Source organism: Cynoglossus semilaevis, chromosome 18 (assembly GCF_000523025.1).
Source record: "Cynoglossus semilaevis isolate Cse_v1.0 chromosome 18, Cse_v1.0, whole genome shotgun sequence".
Taxonomy (NCBI): Eukaryota; Metazoa; Chordata; class Actinopteri; order Pleuronectiformes; family Cynoglossidae; genus Cynoglossus; species Cynoglossus semilaevis.
The window spans coordinates 165,907-182,216 of record NC_024324.1 but is presented as its reverse complement, the minus strand read 5'-3'; the positions used below and the strand labels follow the sequence as shown (position 1 = coordinate 182,216).

At 52.2% G+C, this 16,310-nt stretch overlaps 2 protein-coding genes across 7 annotated transcripts in view; one reads left to right on the top strand and one right to left on the bottom strand.

The window, feature by feature from the left end:
* The window catches only part of LOC103393776 (chromodomain-helicase-DNA-binding protein 4-like), a 19,100-nt gene extending 6,968 nt beyond the window's left edge, over positions 1 to 12,132 (top strand). For 3 of the 6 annotated variants that reach the window (XM_025064905.1, XM_025064904.1, XM_025064906.1), the window contains 32 exons: positions 2,985 to 3,218; positions 3,319 to 3,522; positions 3,605 to 3,813; positions 4,141 to 4,272; positions 4,345 to 4,444; positions 4,636 to 4,827; positions 5,151 to 5,351; positions 5,561 to 5,698; positions 5,785 to 5,906; positions 5,986 to 6,159; positions 6,366 to 6,507; positions 6,596 to 6,727; positions 6,811 to 6,928; positions 7,011 to 7,135; positions 7,217 to 7,309; positions 7,390 to 7,528; positions 7,778 to 7,947; positions 8,041 to 8,242; positions 8,387 to 8,476; positions 8,559 to 8,650; positions 8,753 to 8,886; positions 9,133 to 9,277; positions 9,371 to 9,524; positions 9,607 to 9,716; positions 9,797 to 10,034; positions 10,115 to 10,168; positions 10,258 to 10,419; positions 10,587 to 10,695; positions 10,840 to 10,972; positions 11,078 to 11,273; positions 11,368 to 11,534; positions 11,815 to 12,132. In XM_025064905.1, the coding sequence (XP_024920673.1) occupies positions 2,985 to 3,218; positions 3,319 to 3,522; positions 3,605 to 3,813; positions 4,141 to 4,272; positions 4,345 to 4,444; positions 4,636 to 4,827; positions 5,151 to 5,351; positions 5,561 to 5,698; positions 5,785 to 5,906; positions 5,986 to 6,159; positions 6,366 to 6,507; positions 6,596 to 6,727; positions 6,811 to 6,928; positions 7,011 to 7,135; positions 7,217 to 7,309; positions 7,390 to 7,528; positions 7,778 to 7,947; positions 8,041 to 8,242; positions 8,387 to 8,476; positions 8,559 to 8,650; positions 8,753 to 8,886; positions 9,133 to 9,277; positions 9,371 to 9,524; positions 9,607 to 9,716; positions 9,797 to 10,034; positions 10,115 to 10,168; positions 10,258 to 10,419; positions 10,587 to 10,695; positions 10,840 to 10,972; positions 11,078 to 11,273; positions 11,368 to 11,534; positions 11,815 to 11,829 (4,626 nt within the window). In that variant the 3' untranslated portion in view covers positions 11,830 to 12,132. Of the gene's footprint in view, positions 1 to 89; positions 248 to 1,064; positions 1,235 to 2,984; positions 3,219 to 3,318; positions 3,523 to 3,604; positions 3,814 to 4,140; positions 4,273 to 4,344; positions 4,445 to 4,635; positions 4,828 to 5,150; positions 5,352 to 5,560; positions 5,699 to 5,784; positions 5,907 to 5,985; positions 6,160 to 6,365; positions 6,508 to 6,595; positions 6,728 to 6,810; positions 6,929 to 7,010; positions 7,136 to 7,216; positions 7,310 to 7,389; positions 7,529 to 7,777; positions 7,948 to 8,040; positions 8,243 to 8,386; positions 8,477 to 8,558; positions 8,651 to 8,752; positions 8,887 to 9,132; positions 9,278 to 9,370; positions 9,525 to 9,606; positions 9,717 to 9,796; positions 10,035 to 10,114; positions 10,169 to 10,257; positions 10,420 to 10,586; positions 10,696 to 10,839; positions 10,973 to 11,077; positions 11,274 to 11,367; positions 11,535 to 11,814 lie in introns of those variants that run through there. The other 3 variants (XM_025064908.1, XM_008330857.3, XM_025064907.1) reach the window with 2 other exon arrangements.
* Positions 11,975 to 16,310, bottom strand: part of LOC103393777 (intermediate filament family orphan 1-like) — a 7,807-nt gene continuing 3,471 nt past the window's right edge. Inside the window, exons 2-10 of the mRNA XM_025064993.1 lie at positions 16,092 to 16,304; positions 15,297 to 15,357; positions 15,119 to 15,214; positions 14,875 to 15,015; positions 14,617 to 14,801; positions 14,411 to 14,522; positions 13,720 to 13,812; positions 13,499 to 13,629; positions 11,975 to 13,114 (exon numbers count right to left, since the gene is read on the bottom strand). Coding sequence (XP_024920761.1) covers positions 12,961 to 13,114; positions 13,499 to 13,629; positions 13,720 to 13,812; positions 14,411 to 14,522; positions 14,617 to 14,801; positions 14,875 to 15,015; positions 15,119 to 15,214; positions 15,297 to 15,357; positions 16,092 to 16,304 — 1,186 coding nt within the window. The 3' untranslated portion in view covers positions 11,975 to 12,960. The remainder of the gene's footprint in view (positions 13,115 to 13,498; positions 13,630 to 13,719; positions 13,813 to 14,410; positions 14,523 to 14,616; positions 14,802 to 14,874; positions 15,016 to 15,118; positions 15,215 to 15,296; positions 15,358 to 16,091; positions 16,305 to 16,310) is intronic.

The window sequence follows — 16,310 nt, the reverse complement described above, 5'->3', positions numbered from 1 at the left end:
CCCCCTCCCCACCCCCCCCCCCCCCCCCCATCCCAGCTCCTGACCTGACCTGAGGTGCTGTTTTTACTTGTGCTGTGGTTCATTCTTTAACTGTGCTGTGACCCTCAGAGCGAGGAGGACGAGCCTGACGTGGACAGTGACTTTGACGACGGCAGCATGAACAGCGTGTCGGTGTCTGAGGGATCCAACAGTCGCAGCAGCCGCTCCAAGAAGAAGCCCGCTAAGAGCAAACCCAAGAAGAAGAAAGGTGTGAGCTCAGGTTTCTCTGGACGTGAAGTGGGAGTGGTGACAAGAACAAGTTCTGGTTCTGTTTCCTGTGTGTGTGATACTGATGTTGTCGCTACCGTTAGTGCAGCGACGACCTGTCTGTGGACTAAACAGTGGGAGGCGCGTGCACGTGCACATGCACTGACAGTCACAGCAGTCAGTGTGAGTGAGTCAGCACACAGTCACCATGTTTGTCCTCCAGTGTAGGCCGAGTCACATGATCACGGTGTCGAGCTGCAGGCGTTCTAACGTCTCAGTTCCTCTGGGGGGCGATGGTGTGACCTCCTGCCCAGAGTCTGTCGGTGGTTCTGGACACGTGATTCATCCTCGTGGACGTCCTCGGGTCCAGGGGTCTCATGTACTGAACGTGCGTAAATTTCATCGTGAAAAAGGGGGTACGCAAAAATCCAGAGTCGGTCGTAGGAAAAATCCTGATGACCCAAGTACATTTCATACATCCCAACGTGGCGTTGAGCGCACATGAGGAATTACCACACCACGCTCCCTACCTACGTTAAAATATGTGCATATACATTTGAAAAGGCAGTGGATCACATGATCTGCAGGTGACATCATCAGGAGGAACTGTAGGTCCTAGTCAGAGAAGAGGTGAGGTGTGTGTTTTTGAAAAGGATAGGGTTACACAAGGTTTGACACGAGGCTCCGCCCATTTCTACGATCATTTCAGTTTTGATACATCTGAACGTGAACGCGGAACAGGGCGTGAGCAACTTCGGTACATCAGACCCCAGGTCTTCACACCAGAAGTCAGACGTTTTCTTTTTCATCTGTCTCAGAAGCAGAGGACGGGGACGGCTACGAGACGGACCACCAAGACTACTGCGAGGTGTGTCAGCAGGGGGGGGAGATCATCCTGTGTGACACCTGCCCCAGAGCCTACCACATGGTCTGTCTGGACCCCGACATGGAGAAGGCACCGGAGGGAACCTGGAGCTGCCCACACTGTGTAGGAGTCACCTCTGTTCACACTGTAGTTCACACTGTAGTTTACGTCTGTTCACGCTGTAGTTTACGCTGTAGTTCACGCTGTGGTTCTCTCTGTAGTTCACGCTCTAGTTCACTCTGTAGTTCACACTGCGGTTCACGCTGTAGTTTACGCTGTAGTTCACGTTGTAGTTCACTCTGTAGTTCACTCTGTGGTTCACACTGGAGTTCACGCTGTGGTTCACGTTGTAGTTCACTCTGTAGTTCTCGCTGTGGTTCACGCTGTTGTTCACTCTGTAGTTCTCGCTGTAGTTCACGCTGTGGTTCTCTCTGTAGTTCACGCTGTAGTTTACGCTGTAGTTCACGTTGTAGTTCACTCTGTGGTTCACACTGGAGTTCACGCTGTGGTTCACTCTGTTGTTCACTCTGTAGTTCACTCTGTGGTTCACACTGTAGTTCACACTGCGGTTCACGCTGTAGTTTACGCTGTAGTTCACGCTGTGGTTCACGCTGTTGTTCACTCTGTAGTTCACGCTGTGGTTCACGCTGTAGTTTACGCTGTAGTTCACGTTGTAGTTCACTCTGTAGTTCGCTCTGTAGTTCTCGCTGTAGTTCTCTCTGTAGTTCACGCTGTAGTTTACGCTGTAGTTCACGTTGTAGTTCACACTGTGTAGGAGGCACCTCTGTTCACACTGTAGTTCACTCTGTAGTTCGCTCTGTAGTTCTCGCTGTGGTTCACGCTGTAGTTTACGCTGTAGTTCACGTTGTAGTTCACTCTGTAGTTCTCGCTGTAGTTCTCTCTGTAGTTCACGCTCTAGTTCACTCTGTAGTTCACGCTGTAGTTTACGCTGTAGTTCACGCTGTAGTTTACGCTGTAGTTCACGCTGTAGTTTACGCTGTAGTTCACGTTGTAGTTCACTCTGTAGTTCCCACTGTGGTTCACGTTGTAGTTCACACTGTAGTTTACGTCTGTTCACGCTGTAGTTTACGCTGTAGTTCACGTTGTAGTTCACACTGTGGTTCTCGCTGTAGTTCACGCTGTAGTTTACGCTGTAGTTCACGCTGTGGTTCTCTCTGTAGTTCACACTGCGGTTCACGCTGTAGTTTACGCTGTAGTTCACGCTGTGGTTCACGCTGTTGTTCACTCTGTAGTTCTCGCTGTAGTTCTCTCTGTAGTTCACGCTCTAGTTCACTCTGTAGTTCCCACTGTGGTTCACGTTGTAGTTCACTCTGTGGTTCACACTGGAGTTCACGCTGTGGTTCACTCTGTTGTTCACTCTGTAGTTCTCGCTGTGGTTCACGCTGTTGTTCACTCTGTAGTTCTCGCTGTGGTTCACGCTGTTGTTCACTCTGTAGTTCTCGCTGTAGTTCACGCTGTAGTTTACGCTGTAGTTCACGTTGTAGTTCACTCTGTAGTTCTCGCTGTGGTTCACGCTGTGGTTCTCTCTGTAGTTCACGCTCTAGTTCACTCTGTAGTTCACGCTCTAGTTCACTCTGTAGTTCCCACTGTGGTTCACGTTGTAGTTCACACTGTAGTCCACACTGTAGTTCACACTGCGGTTCACGCTGTAGTTTACGCTGTAGTTCACGTTGTAGTTCACTCTGTAGTTCTCGCTGTGGTTCACGCTGTGGTTCTCTCTGTAGTTCACACTGCGGTTCACGCTGTAGTTTACGCTGTAGTTCACGCTGTAGTTCACACCTGACTCTGCACAGTGTGAAAAGTCCCGTTCACTAGAGCAACAACCATGGTCTGTTTCTGTCCTCGTGTCCAGGAGAAGGAGGGCATCCAATGGGAGGCCAGGGAGGAGGCCTCCGAGGGGGAGGAGGACAACGGTGAGGCCGGAGAGACGGAGGAGGACGACCACCACATGGAGTTCTGTCGCGTCTGTAAAGACGGAGGTGAACTGCTGTGCTGTGACTCCTGTCCGTCCTCGTACCACATCCACTGTCTCAACCCACCGCTGCCCGAGATTCCCAACGGAGAGTGGATCTGTCCGCGCTGCACGGTGGGTCAACATCAGGCGCCTTCAGAACCTCGGCCCAGGGCTTACATTCAGGGAGCAGTTGAAATATAAAAATCTGCTTCTCCTCCTCCTCCTCCTCCAGTGTCCGTCCATGAAGGGGAAGGTCCAGAAGATCCTCACCTGGCGCTGGGGAGATCCTCCTCCTCCAACGCCTGTCCCCCGACCTCCTGATCTTCCTGCCGACACTCCTGACCCCGCCCCGCTGGCAGGGCGACCGGAGAGGGAGTTCTTTGCCAAGTGGTCCAACATGTCGTACTGGCACTGTTCCTGGGTCACAGAGCTTCAGGTACCTGACGAGAAACCACGGCTGTGAGGGCGAGAGAAAGAGCAACTGTTCATGTTGTGCCCTCTCCTCTGTCCTCCTTTAGTTGGAGCTCCACTGCCAGGTGATGTTCAGGAACTACCAGAGGAAGAACGACATGGACGAGCCTCCGCCCATTGACTTTGGAGAAGGAGAGGAGGACAAGAGCGTGAAGAGGAAGAACAAGGATCCCATGTACGCTCGGCTGGAGGAGAAGTACCTGCGCTTTGGCATTAAGATGGAGTGGCTGATGATCCACCGCATCCTCAACCACAGGTGGGTTCTGTGAGCGCCCCCTACCTGAGAGCTAGTCAGTAAATGTTAATTATGGGATCTTCACCGAGGCAGAGTGGTGGCTTAGTGGTCAAGGAAGCGCACTTTGGTCAGGAAGGTTTCAGGTTCGAGTCCACCAGCTGCCAAGTCACCACTCCGGTGCTCTGAGCAAGGCACTGTGGGGCTTAACGCTGCCCCCTGCTGACTGTGGTGATGGGTTAACAGCAGAGGTCACATTTGGATGTGTGCTGTGGTGCAGTGGTGCAGTGAAGGTCCGTCTCTTAGATGTAACTTCTGTCACTCAGTGTTGTCTTCTCTGTTGTGTCTCAGCGTGGACAGGAAGAACAACGTTCACTACCTGATCAAGTGGAGGGAGCTGGCCTACGACCAGGCCACCTGGGAGGCCGAGGACATGGACGTACCAGAGTTTGACACCTACAAGCAGCAGTACTGGAACCACAGGTGAGTGGACTGTCAGGCACACGTACTGTTACACAGCTCAGCTGTCTCTGATTGGCTGTGTGTGTGTTCCAGAGAGCTGATGATGGGAGAGGAGGGACGACCGGGAAAGAAGATCAAAGTGAAAGGACGAGTGAAACGTCCAGAGAGGCCTCCAGAGAACCCTGTCATTGACGTGAGATTGATGTGACCTCTTTAGTCTGGAACATTGGAATCCTCCCCCTGACACACCAGAGTCTACAGAATAAATGCTCATTTTCTCTGTGCACTCTGGCGTGGCAGGGTGTGTGTGTGTGTGTGTGTGTGTGTGTGTGTGTAATCTCACCCTGATCTACTGATCGTTCCTTTGTTTTTTGTTGGTTTTAGCCGACCATAAAGTTTGAGCGTCAGCCGGAGTATCTGGACAGCACAGGTGGAACCCTGCACCCGTATCAGCTGGAGGGTCTGAACTGGCTCAGGTTCTCCTGGGCGCAGGGAACAGACACCATCCTGGCTGACGAGATGGGTCTGGGCAAGACGGTGCAGACGGCCGTCTTTCTCTACTCGCTGTACAAAGAGGTGCCTTGTCAAATAATTCACCAATATTTCAGTGAAGTCGAAGTTTCTGTTTTTAGAGCTTTAATTATTAGCTATTGTTTTTAATTTCAACACTTCTGCTGCCACAGCATGTCATTAAGACTGCACTGTTTCACACCTGTGGAACACACTCATCTTATCATCTATCTTATTGTATGGTTAATCTTTCATGAAAAGGCTCATTGCTGCCCCCTGGTGGCCATATACCGTCCGACGCCTGAGATCTATCTCTTGAAACCGTCAGTAAAGGAGTGAACATGTGACTTGGTCTTTACTGAACCCCCTTCTGGTCTCCCACCTCTCAGGGTCACTCCAAGGGTCCCTTCCTGGTCAGCGCTCCCCTCTCCACGATAATCAACTGGGAGAGGGAGTTTGAGATGTGGGCCCCCGACATGTACGTGGTGACGTACGTTGGCGACAAAGACAGCAGAGCCGTGATCAGAGAAAATGAGTTCTCATTTGAGGACAACGCCATCAGAGGGGGGAAGAAGGCATCAAGGATGAAGGTCAGACTCTGAGGTCNGGGGGGGGGTGGAGGGGTGTGGTTTTGGGGGTCACCAACACTGTGCCCGGGGTCACATTTAACACACAGTGCTAAATATGCGTTTGTTTTAAATTCAACACCACCTACAGGTCAGAGAAGGAACAGACGGCCCCTTTAACTGTATATTTGATGAAGTTGGTCTCATGTTGGTGTCTGGATGTTCTCCAACAGAAAGACTCGTCCATCAAGTTCCACGTCCTGCTCACGTCGTACGAGCTGATCACCATCGACATGGCCATCCTGGGCTCCATCGACTGGGCCTGTCTGGTGGTGGATGAAGCCCACAGGCTGAAGAACAACCAGTCCAAGGTACAGGCGTCCACACGCAGTTCTTCTCCTGTGGAGTCACACGGTGACTTCAGCCCAGTCAACGTCTGGTTCCTCTGTTCCCACAGTTTTTCCGTGTGTTGAACAACTACCCGCTGCAGCACAAGCTGCTCCTGACGGGAACTCCTCTGCAGAACAACCTGGAGGAGCTCTTCCACCTGCTCAACTTCCTGACCCCGGAGAGGTTTAAGTAGGTGCAGCACAGCTGACGGCCGCCGCTGCCTTGCTCCTCCCCCCAGTGCTCCTCTGACTCCTCTCTGTCTCCTCAGTAAACTGGAGGTCTTCCTGGAGGAGTTTGCGGACATCGCCAAGGAGGATCAGATCAAGAAGCTCCACGACATGTTGGGTCCACACATGCTGAGGAGACTGAAGGCCGACGTCTTCAAACACATGCCATCAAAGACGGAGCTGATCGTCAGGGTGGAGCTCAGTCCCATGCAGAAGTCAGTCCCTGCACTTTGATACTTGTGTTGACCTTTGACCTACTGTGATTAGCGTTTGAGCGACACACCAGGAAAGTCACAGCTGCTGGTCCACTGCTGCCTCCTGTGGTCACTTGGTGTGGGACAGAGAGAGAGAGGGAGAGAAAAAAACCCCCACCAAAGTCAGTGTTTGACGCGTGTGAATTATCTCGGTCTCTTCTCTGTAGAAAATACTACAAATTCATCCTGACTAAGAACTTCGAGGCCCTGAACACCAAGGGAGGAGGAAACCAGGTTTCTCTGCTCAACGTGGTGATGGACCTGAAGAAGTGCTGCAACCATCCGTACCTGTTTCCTGGTGCTGCCATGGTACCAGAACTACCACCCTGCTGCTGTGAGCCTGGTCTCCTTCAGAGAAGAACTCTGACGTGGATGTTTGATTGTCTTCTTCCCACAGGAAGCCCCAAAGATGCCCAACGGCATGTATGACGGCAGCGCTCTCACCAAGGCTTCTGGGAAACTGCTGCTGCTTCAGAAGATGATGAGGAAGCTGAAGGAGGGGGGGCACAGAGTCCTGGTCTTCTCTCAGGTGGACACCAGCGTCCTGAAACACTGAACCTTTACCAGGGCCAAGTCCCGGTCTTTGACCCCACTGTCTCCTCTGTGCTCCAGATGACCAAGATGTTGGACCTTTTGGAGGACTTCCTGGAGAATGAGGGCTACAAGTACGAGAGGATCGACGGAGGAATCACTGGAGGGATGAGACAGGAGGCCATCGATCGCTTCAACGGTGAGTCACTCAGACAGTCACAGTAGACCTGTAGGAGCAGTAGACCACCAGAACATCTGATCGGAACATCTCCTCCTCTCAGCTCCTGGTGCTCAGCAGTTCGCCTTCTTGCTCTCCACGAGGGCTGGAGGTCTGGGCATCAACCTGGCCACCGCCGACACCGTGGTCATCTACGACTCCGACTGGAATCCTCACAACGACATCCAGGTACCAGACGTTCCACCTTCAGAACCAGCATTTGTGCCTTGTCCCTGGTGTTGTGTCAACATGTCCGTCCTCTGTCTGCAGGCCTTCAGCAGAGCTCATCGTATCGGTCAGAACAAGAAGGTGATGATCTACCGCTTCGTCACCAAGGCCTCGGTGGAGGAGAGGATCACTCAGGTACAGGAGAAGTCACCTCCTCAAATCCAGGAGGATCCAGGCTCCCGAGCTGACCTCTCCCACTTCTACTCTGTGTCCAGGTGGCCAAGAAGAAGATGATGTTGACCCACCTGGTGGTCAGACCTGGTCTGGGCTCCAAGACGGGTTCTATGTCCAAACAAGAACTGGACGACATCCTGAAGTTTGGAACAGAGGAGCTGTTTAAAGACGAAGGAGAAGGTGAGAAGGAGGAAGACCGAGGACGGAGCTCAACGTTAGCGACAAGCTAAATGTCAGCCTGCTAAATGAGGACCTGTTTTGTACGGAACCCTAACTTCATGTCACAGACGATCGTGAAGTCATTCAAACATTTGAAGGGACCGTTAATCCGCACATGACAGCGCCCCCCTGTGTCTGTGGACTAGTGCTGCAGGGGGTTCAGACGGTGGCGGTGTTCTCTGTCACAGCTGTCACCACTGTCTTCCTCAGGTGAGAACAAAGAGGAGGACAGCAGCATCATTCACTACGACGACAAGGCCATCGACCGTCTACTGGACCGGAACCAGGACGCCACCGACGACACGGAGCTGCAGAGCATGAACGAGTACCTGAGCTCCTTCAAGGTGGCTCAGTACGTGGTCAAAGACGAGGAGGAGGAGGTGAGTTGAGGAGGGGAGTTCTCTCTCTGTCTGTCCCTGCTCTCTCACACACACACACACACACACACACCACTGACCATCTGTGACCTGCAGGAGGAGGAGGTGCAGCGGGAGATCATCAAACAGGAGGAGAGCGTGGATCCAGATTACTGGGAGAAGCTGCTGCGTCATCACTACGAGCAGCAGCAAGAAGACCTGGCCCGGAACCTGGGCAAAGGAAAACGCATCCGAAAACAGGTCAACTACAACGACGGCTCACAGGAGGACAGAGGTGAGGCCAGGGGGCGATCTTCAGGTGATGACTGACCTCCTGCAGGAGAAACTCCTGTCTCTTCATCATTTCTGTTCTTTTTCTCTGACGTTACGCTGGAGTTGCTAACTTTTAACAACGTTTGTTAGCACATCACTGACCGTAACATTCAAATCCATTCTCCGACAGCCGACTGGCAGGACGACCAATCTGACGGCCAATCAGACTACTCTGTGGCCTCGGAGGAGGGAGACGAAGACTTTGACGAGCGGACAGAAGGTGAGAGTTTTTTCATCAAATCATTTCTGTCCGAAGGAAGTCACACGCCCGGAATCTTCACTTTCATTTCCTGTCTCTGCAGCCAACTCTCGCAGGCCCAACAGGAAGGGCCTGAGGAACGACAAAGATAAGCCACTGCCCCCCCTGCTGGCCAGGGTGGGAGGCAACATTGAGGTGAGCAGCAGATCAGACCGCCAGCCTCATTTTTAACACCACTTCCTGTTTCTAAGGTTGATTTATTCATTTGCTCTTTTTTCTTTTCTTTTCCTCTCCCAGGTTTTGGGCTTTAACTCCCGGCAGAGGAAGGCCTTCCTGAATGCAGTGATGCGTTATGGGATGCCTCCACAGGATGCCTTCACCACCCAGTGGCTGGTGAGAGACCTGCGGGGGAAATCGGAGAAAGAGTTCAAGTAAGAAACTGACGATGGAGTCTCTGAACTCAGTCCATCCGGACCACACCTGTGTGTAGTACGGCCCGCGGGCCACATCTGGTCCTCTGACTGTCCCTGAGTTAAATCAAAGGTTTATTTCACTGTGCACAGCTGAGGGGCTTTTATTTTGAAGGAAGCTCTTGGTTTTGTCTGTACTTGACGTCCGTCCAGGCGCTGACCTTGAGCTCCTCTCCCCCCCTAACCCTCCTCCTCCCCTCCCCCCAGGGCCTACGTGTCTCTGTTCATGCGTCACCTGTGTGAACCCGGAGCCGACGGCGCCGAGACGTTTGCTGACGGCGTCCCCAGAGAAGGGCTGTCCAGACAGCACGTCCTGACACGTATTGGTGTGATGTCGCTGATCCGTAAGAAGGTAACAAAATAACCGTGTCTGTTGTGGGCGGGGTCAGCTGACCTGTGGGGGTGGTGTTGATGACTGACAGGAAGTGACCGCCTGTGTTCCCAGGTTCAGGAGTTTGAGCACGTGAACGGTCAGTGGTCCATGCCCTGGATGGCTGAGCTAGAGGAGAACAAGAGGGCGGCGGCCCAGCCCGACTCGCCCGGAAAAACGCCCTCTACTGGGACGCCCGCAGACACGCAGCCCAACACGCCGGCTCCAGGTAACGCGAGCCCACACTGTCACATTAACGCAGGGTCGGGGGTGAAGACAGAAAACACGCCAACGTTGGTCTGTCTCTGTAGTGGACGACTCCAAGAACGACGACGCGCTGAAGGACGGCGAGAAGGAGGCGAGAAAAGACGGCGAGGTGGAGAAGAACGGCAGAGAGCCTGTGAAGAACTCCACCACTGAGGTAAGGGTGAGGAGATGTGGAGGTGGAGGGGGGTCCTCACCCAGAGACCAGGTCTGGACCTGACCTTTTGTCCCCTTCAGGTCATCTCCATCCCCGACGATGACGAGAAGAGTCCGTCAGAGCAGCAGGAGGAGAAGAAGAACGGAGAAGAGCCCATGGAGACGGACAAACCCAGCAACGGAGAAGCTGAGAATGGAGAGAAGGAGAAGGATGGAGAGGGTGAGAAGAAGAGTCCAGGGGCTGAGGAGGAGGACAAGTCACCTCCAGAAACAAAGACGGAGACATCTGAGGTCAAAGCAGAGGAGCCGGAGGTCAAAGGTCAGTTGACCCTGCTGCACAAACATTTGTGTAGATTTATGTACTTCCTGTTTCTGATGTTGTTTCTTTGTTTCCATCAGAAGAGAAGAAAGAAGAGAAGATGGACGCCACCCCGGCCGCTGAAGATAAAAAAGGTCTTCATCTCCGTCCTTGGCCAGGTCCAGGTCCAGGTCCTCTGCTTTATTCACATCACCTCATCACCCCCCTGTTTTCCTCTCCACAGATCTGAAGGAGGAGAAGGAGGAGCGGAAGAACGAGGAGGTGTCCACAAAACTACAGAACGGAGACGGTGGTAAAGACGGCGCCGCCTCAGCAGCCAGCAGCGAGGAGAAGAAGAAGGCCAAGAGCAGGTTCATGTTCAACATCGCCGACGGAGGATTCACAGGTACTGACGTCCTCCTGAACAGTTCCTGGACTCTCAGAAAGTCCTGTGTAGTTTTTGATCCCTGCAGGAACTGGGAGCTGGTTCCTGATTAACTTCCTGGTTCTTGTAAATGTTCCTAGTTGTACTAGTAGTACTCTTTACTGACCTCTGAATATTTCTGTTCCCAGAACTCCACTCTCTGTGGCAGAACGAGGAGCGCGCTGCCACGGTAACCAAGAAAACCAACGAGATCTGGCACCGTCGCCATGACTACTGGCTGCTGGCTGGAATCATCCAGTATCCTTGACACCACCTGACCAATCAGAGCAGAGCTTGATTATTGTGATGTTTAACCTCTGGTCCAAGAACCAGATCAGTCCGAGGTTAAACTGTTAAATGTTCATGATCTGAATGTAGCGACCTTAACAGCGCCCCCATCAGACACGGCTACGCTCGCTGGCAGGACATTCAGAACGACGTGAAGTTCGCGATCCTCAACGAACCCTTCAAAGGAGAGATGAATCGAGGGAACTTCCTGGAAATCAAGAACAAGTTTCTGGCGAGAAGGTTCAAGGTACGACACAGGAGGAACTTCTCAGTAGCTCCATCTGCTGGTTTAGTTTTTTTGTTTTTTTTTTTTTAAATAAAATCTCTCTCTCTGTCTGTCTCTGTCCTCCAGCTGTTAGAACAGGCCCTGGTGATCGAGGAGCAGCTCCGTAGAGCTGCCTACCTCAACATGTCTGAAGACCCCTCCCACCCCTCCATGGCTCTGAACACCCGCTTCAGTGAGGTGGAGTGTTTGGCTGAGTCTCACCAACACCTCAGTAAAGAGTCCATGTCTGGAAACAAACCTGCCAACGCTGTGCTGCACAAAGGTGAGGAGCAGGAGGAGGAGGAGGAGGAGGAGCAGGAGCAGGAGGCCACAACTGTCCATCTGACCTCTGACCCTCTCTGTCTGAATGTCTCCAGTGTTGAAACAGTTGGAGGAACTCCTCAGTGACATGAAGGCTGATGTCACTCGTCTCCCAGCAACCATTGCCAGGATACCACCGGTTGCCGTCCGGTTGCAGATGTCGGAGAGAAACATCCTGAGTCGACTTGCGAGTCGAGGTCCAGAGACACAGACACAGCAGCAGGTAAGAGCCGCAGGGCAACAGAGCCGCAGGGCAACAGAGCCGCAGGGCAACAGAGCCGCGCAACAGAGCCCCACAGGCCAACAGAGCCGCAGTGCAACAGAGCCAAAATCCTGCACACACAGGTACACACACACAGAGGTTAAAAGGTCAAATCTCAGTAGAAGAACAGGTTGGAGACAAAACAGTTCTGATCGGTACCGACTGTCAGCGCAGTGATTAGTGATAATGAGAGTGGTGCATTGTGGGTATTGAACTGATGTGAACCCTGTTTCCTGCTCAGATGTCACAGCAGTAGACTGAAAGTCGTCTCGTTACCTCGGGAACCGCCCCCTGCCTCACAGCCACATTCCTGATTGGTGCACAGCAGAACGACAGACCAAGCTTGAAGCCACGCCCACTCAACTGCCCCGCCCTCTGATCTTAAACAGACTTTTTTCTGGACGTTTGAATTCCCGCCCGTGTCTCACCTTTGACCCTTATGTTGAAGGTCGTGGGCAGAAAAGCGATTATTCCTTTTTCTTTTTTGAATTTCTGTATTAATATTATTGTTATAATGTTATTATGTTTTTGAACCTAAATAAAAAAAAAAAGTTTCTCATGTCAATGTTGGCGTCACCGCAACCTCAACCACATCGGTCTGTAAACCAGCTCTACAAAGTCTCCACCAGGGGGCACAGTTTGGATGTTGCAGGATCAGATCTGTAGAACAACAGTGTTGGAGCAGGTCACGGGCCAGGTCACCATCCCGCCCCCTGGTGGCAGACAGGGGACTTACTGTGTTAGTAAGCCAGTCTGGACCAATGACGGTTTTTGATTAGACTTTGGGTCAACGTCACCAGAACAAATGTGAGTTTTTATTTTTGAAAAAAAGTCTTTGAAAATGAATAAACACACACACACACACGCGGTGTGAAGACCAGACTGACGTTTTAGTCACAGGAAGTGAAGAGATGGAAAGAAGCTGTTGCTGTTGAAATTTAAACCTTGCTGTGTCTGTGATGCTTGTGTTGGACACCAGGGGGCAGCAGCCAAAGTCAAACTATCTCAATAACTACCAAGCTCATTGACCAACTACGTCTATAACTTTGACTTCACTCGTCTTCTTGTCTTGTCCTTCCTCTCTTCTGCTAACGTTTGACCCTGACGGCAGTGAAAACGTTATCGTACGTTGATATCCTGATTGACACGGTCAAATCCATGTACCCTGACCTTTGACCCCTTAATGGAAAAATGGCCCACAGACCACAGGTTTGATCTCCTAACAGTGCCCGAGGATCAAAGACAGACGACACAGATGGTTTGTGTTCAGGTTCGACTTAAATCTGTGTTCACTTTTATTTTCACTGCTTTGTTGATGAAACGTGTGTGTGTGTGTGTGTGCGTGCGTGCGTGCGTGCGCGTGTGCGTGCGTGAGTGTGCGTGTGTGTCAGGCTTTTCTCCGGAGGAGGGGAGGAGCCGCAGTCTTAAGGTTGTAGTTTGATCGGTTCTTGTCCGTCTCAGGTGTTAGAGCTGGATTCTTCGTCTCTCCTTCTTCAGTGTCCACATCATTCACCATCAGAGACACACGAGGAGGAGACTCCCTGTGAGTGAGGAGGAGGCGCACATGTGAGTGAGGAGGAGGCGCACATGTGAGTGAGGAGGAGGCGCACATGTGAGTGAGGAGGAGGCGCACATGTGAGTGAGGAGGAGACTCCCTGTGAGTGAGGAGGAGGCGCACATGTGAGTGAGGAGGAGGCGCACATGTGAGTGAGGAGGAGACGCACATGTGACATGTGAGCACCAATCAGATCAGGGTTTCAAATCAGTCGTTAACCAGGTTAGTAAAAACACAGACAAGGTTTCAAACAACAACAACTGCTGTCTGTTACCTGTCCCCCTGGGACATCATCAGTGTGTGTGTGTGTGTGTGTGTGTGTGTCTCACCTGTCCCCCTGGGACATCATCAGTCTGTGTGTGTGTCTCACCTGTCCCCCTGGGACATCATCAGTCTCCTGCAGGTCTCCATCTGGACGTCCAGTCCTCTCTTCATGGAACACATCTCCATGTACTCGTGCAGGTGTCGGTTCATGTCACTCTTGGCTGTCGCCAGGTCCAGCTGAACACAGACATGTTTGAGAACACACACACACACACACACACACAGACAGACAGACAGACAGACAGACAGATAGGTGTGACCTCTGACCTCAATCTGGTTGATGGTGTCCTGATAGTCTCTCTCTCTGGTTTTGAACAGAGTCTCTGTGTCACTGATCACCTTCTCAATGGACTCTTCATGCTGCTGTCAGAGAGAGAGAGAGAGAGAGAGAGAGACACTAGGTCAACATGGACATAATGGTTAATGATTTCAACTATGTCACCTTCTCTGTAGGAGGAAGAGGAGGTGCAGGAGGAGGAGCTTCTGATTGTAAGTTACTAATTAGTTCTTAACCCAGACTTAACTAGTTTGTTGTCAGCCTGGCTCATGACCTAATGGTTATAACTGGTCACCTGACCATCAGCGCTGATGATGTCATGATCTAACGGTCAGCTGTAAACACCTTTGATCTGGAGAAGTGGAATTTAAAACAACATTCAAGGATACAGTACTAGTCCATGGACCAGGTACCAGTATCTAGTCCCGACCCTGGACTAGTACAGATACAGTACTAGTCCATGGACCAGGTACCAGTATCTAGTCCAGACCCTGGACTAGTACAGATACAGTACTAGTCCATGGACCAGGTACCAGTGTCTAGTCCAGACCCTGGACTAGTACAGATACAGTACTAGTCCATCACCCAGTTATGGTCACAGATACTTTTCTGGTCTGATGAAAATCTTCTGTTCTGTACACGTGCACGAGCATGAGCACATGCACGTGCGTGTGCACGTACCTCTTCAAGTGTTTCTGCTGCCTGTGAGTTTCCAGAAAAATCCTCCCACAGAAGAAGAGTTTCTTCAGTTTCCTCCCAGACCAGACTGTCGCTGTCGTCGTCGAACTCACTGCTGGACACACACACACACACACACACATACACACACACACATACATCAAGTGTGTTGACGTCAGTTGACGTCTGTGACTGACTGGGTCACTCACAGCTGGTGGAACATCTTGTTCGTCTGCTCGTTGATCTGATTGGTGGATGTGCTGGTGCCACATGACTCCTCCTCTCTGGCCCCGCCTCCATCGCTCTCAGACACGCTCAGTTCGTCTCCCTCTCTGAACGACAGAGTGCTGGGTTTCCTGACGCGGAGGTTGAGGGTGGCGGGGGGCGTGGCCACCTGAAGACAGAGGCGTGGTTAATGACGTCATCATATGTGAAGGTCTGGTTCTGGTTCTGGTTCTGGTTCTGACCGGGAAGATGTCGATGGTCTCCTGGCAGTTCCGCTGCTGGGCCACGTCACAGAGGCGAGCGGTGATGTCGATGCGGCGGCAGATGTCCATGTCCACCGTCATGGCCTTCTCCTGGATCTTGGTCTCCAGGTCGGACAGGTTCTGGAGGAGACAGCGGTGCAGAGTCACCACATGCTAACGGTGACGTGCTAACAACGGGTCAGCGCTCAGCGGCGTGATCTGATTGGAGCAGAAACACACTGACGTTGCTGACGAGGCCTTTGAAGAGAACGAGCTCCGCCCTCAGCTGCTTCAGCCGCAGCGTCAGCTCGTCCTGACACACTTCACTCTCCTGCAGCTCCTGGGAAACACAGACGGGAAGAGCTTCAACCTCTGACCTTTGACCTCCGTCTATGTTTCCTGTTGTGTTCTGATGATGTCACCTCCTCCAGCTCCATCAGTCGGTCCTGCAGCTCCAGCCTGGCCGTGAGCTCCTCCTCCCATCTACACACACACACACACACACACACACACAGACAGGTCCTGATCAGAGTGTGTGTGTGTGTGTGTGGCCTCACGGGTCAGTCCTCACTTCTCTGAATAACATGGAGCAGATTCACAACAACACAGGCGCAGATGACGTCACAGTGATGTCACAGTGACGTCATCTGCAGCAGAATCATTAAAAGGAAACAACAGAATATGATGAGAGACGTAGCAGGGAGACACGCTAACGTTCCCCCAGATGCTAACACGCTAACGTTCCCCCAGATGCTAACACGCTAACGTTCCCCCAGATGCTAACACGCTAACGTTCCCCCAGATGCTAACACGCTAACGTTCCCGTTCCCCCAGATGCTAAACGCTAACGTTCCCCCAGATGCTAACACGCTAACGTTCCCCCAGATGCTAACACGCTAACGTTCCCCCAGATGCTAACAGGCTAACGTTCCCCCAGATGCTAACACGCTAACGTTCCCCCAGATGCTAACACGCTAATGTTCCCCGAGATGATAACACGCTAACGTTCCCTCAGGTGACTCAAGGTCAAGCTCATCTTCACTGATTGGCCGACAAACAGAACTGTATATGTGAGTTAAACTTTCACTCTTGTCGTGGACATGGTTGGCTAAAGGTGGGGGGGAGGGGGGTCAGAAGAGTCCTGTGGGTGTTGGTAATGTCTACAGTCTCACCACTAGATGGCATGTTTTACAAATGTATGAACTTGTGCTCCTCACCTCCTCCTGTACTCCTCTCGCTCCCTCTTCACTTTGCCCAGGACGTTGTACAGCGCTCTGACCTCCGGGGTGATGGTGTCGATCTGGACCCCGATCCCATCTGGACATGGCCACAACATTCCCGCTCTGGGAAGGCAGGAGTCACGGCCGGTGCCAAACCTAGGGCTGGTGTCGAAGGTCCACTGGTTACCAGGGAGGAAGCGCGGAGGGGGGGGGGGC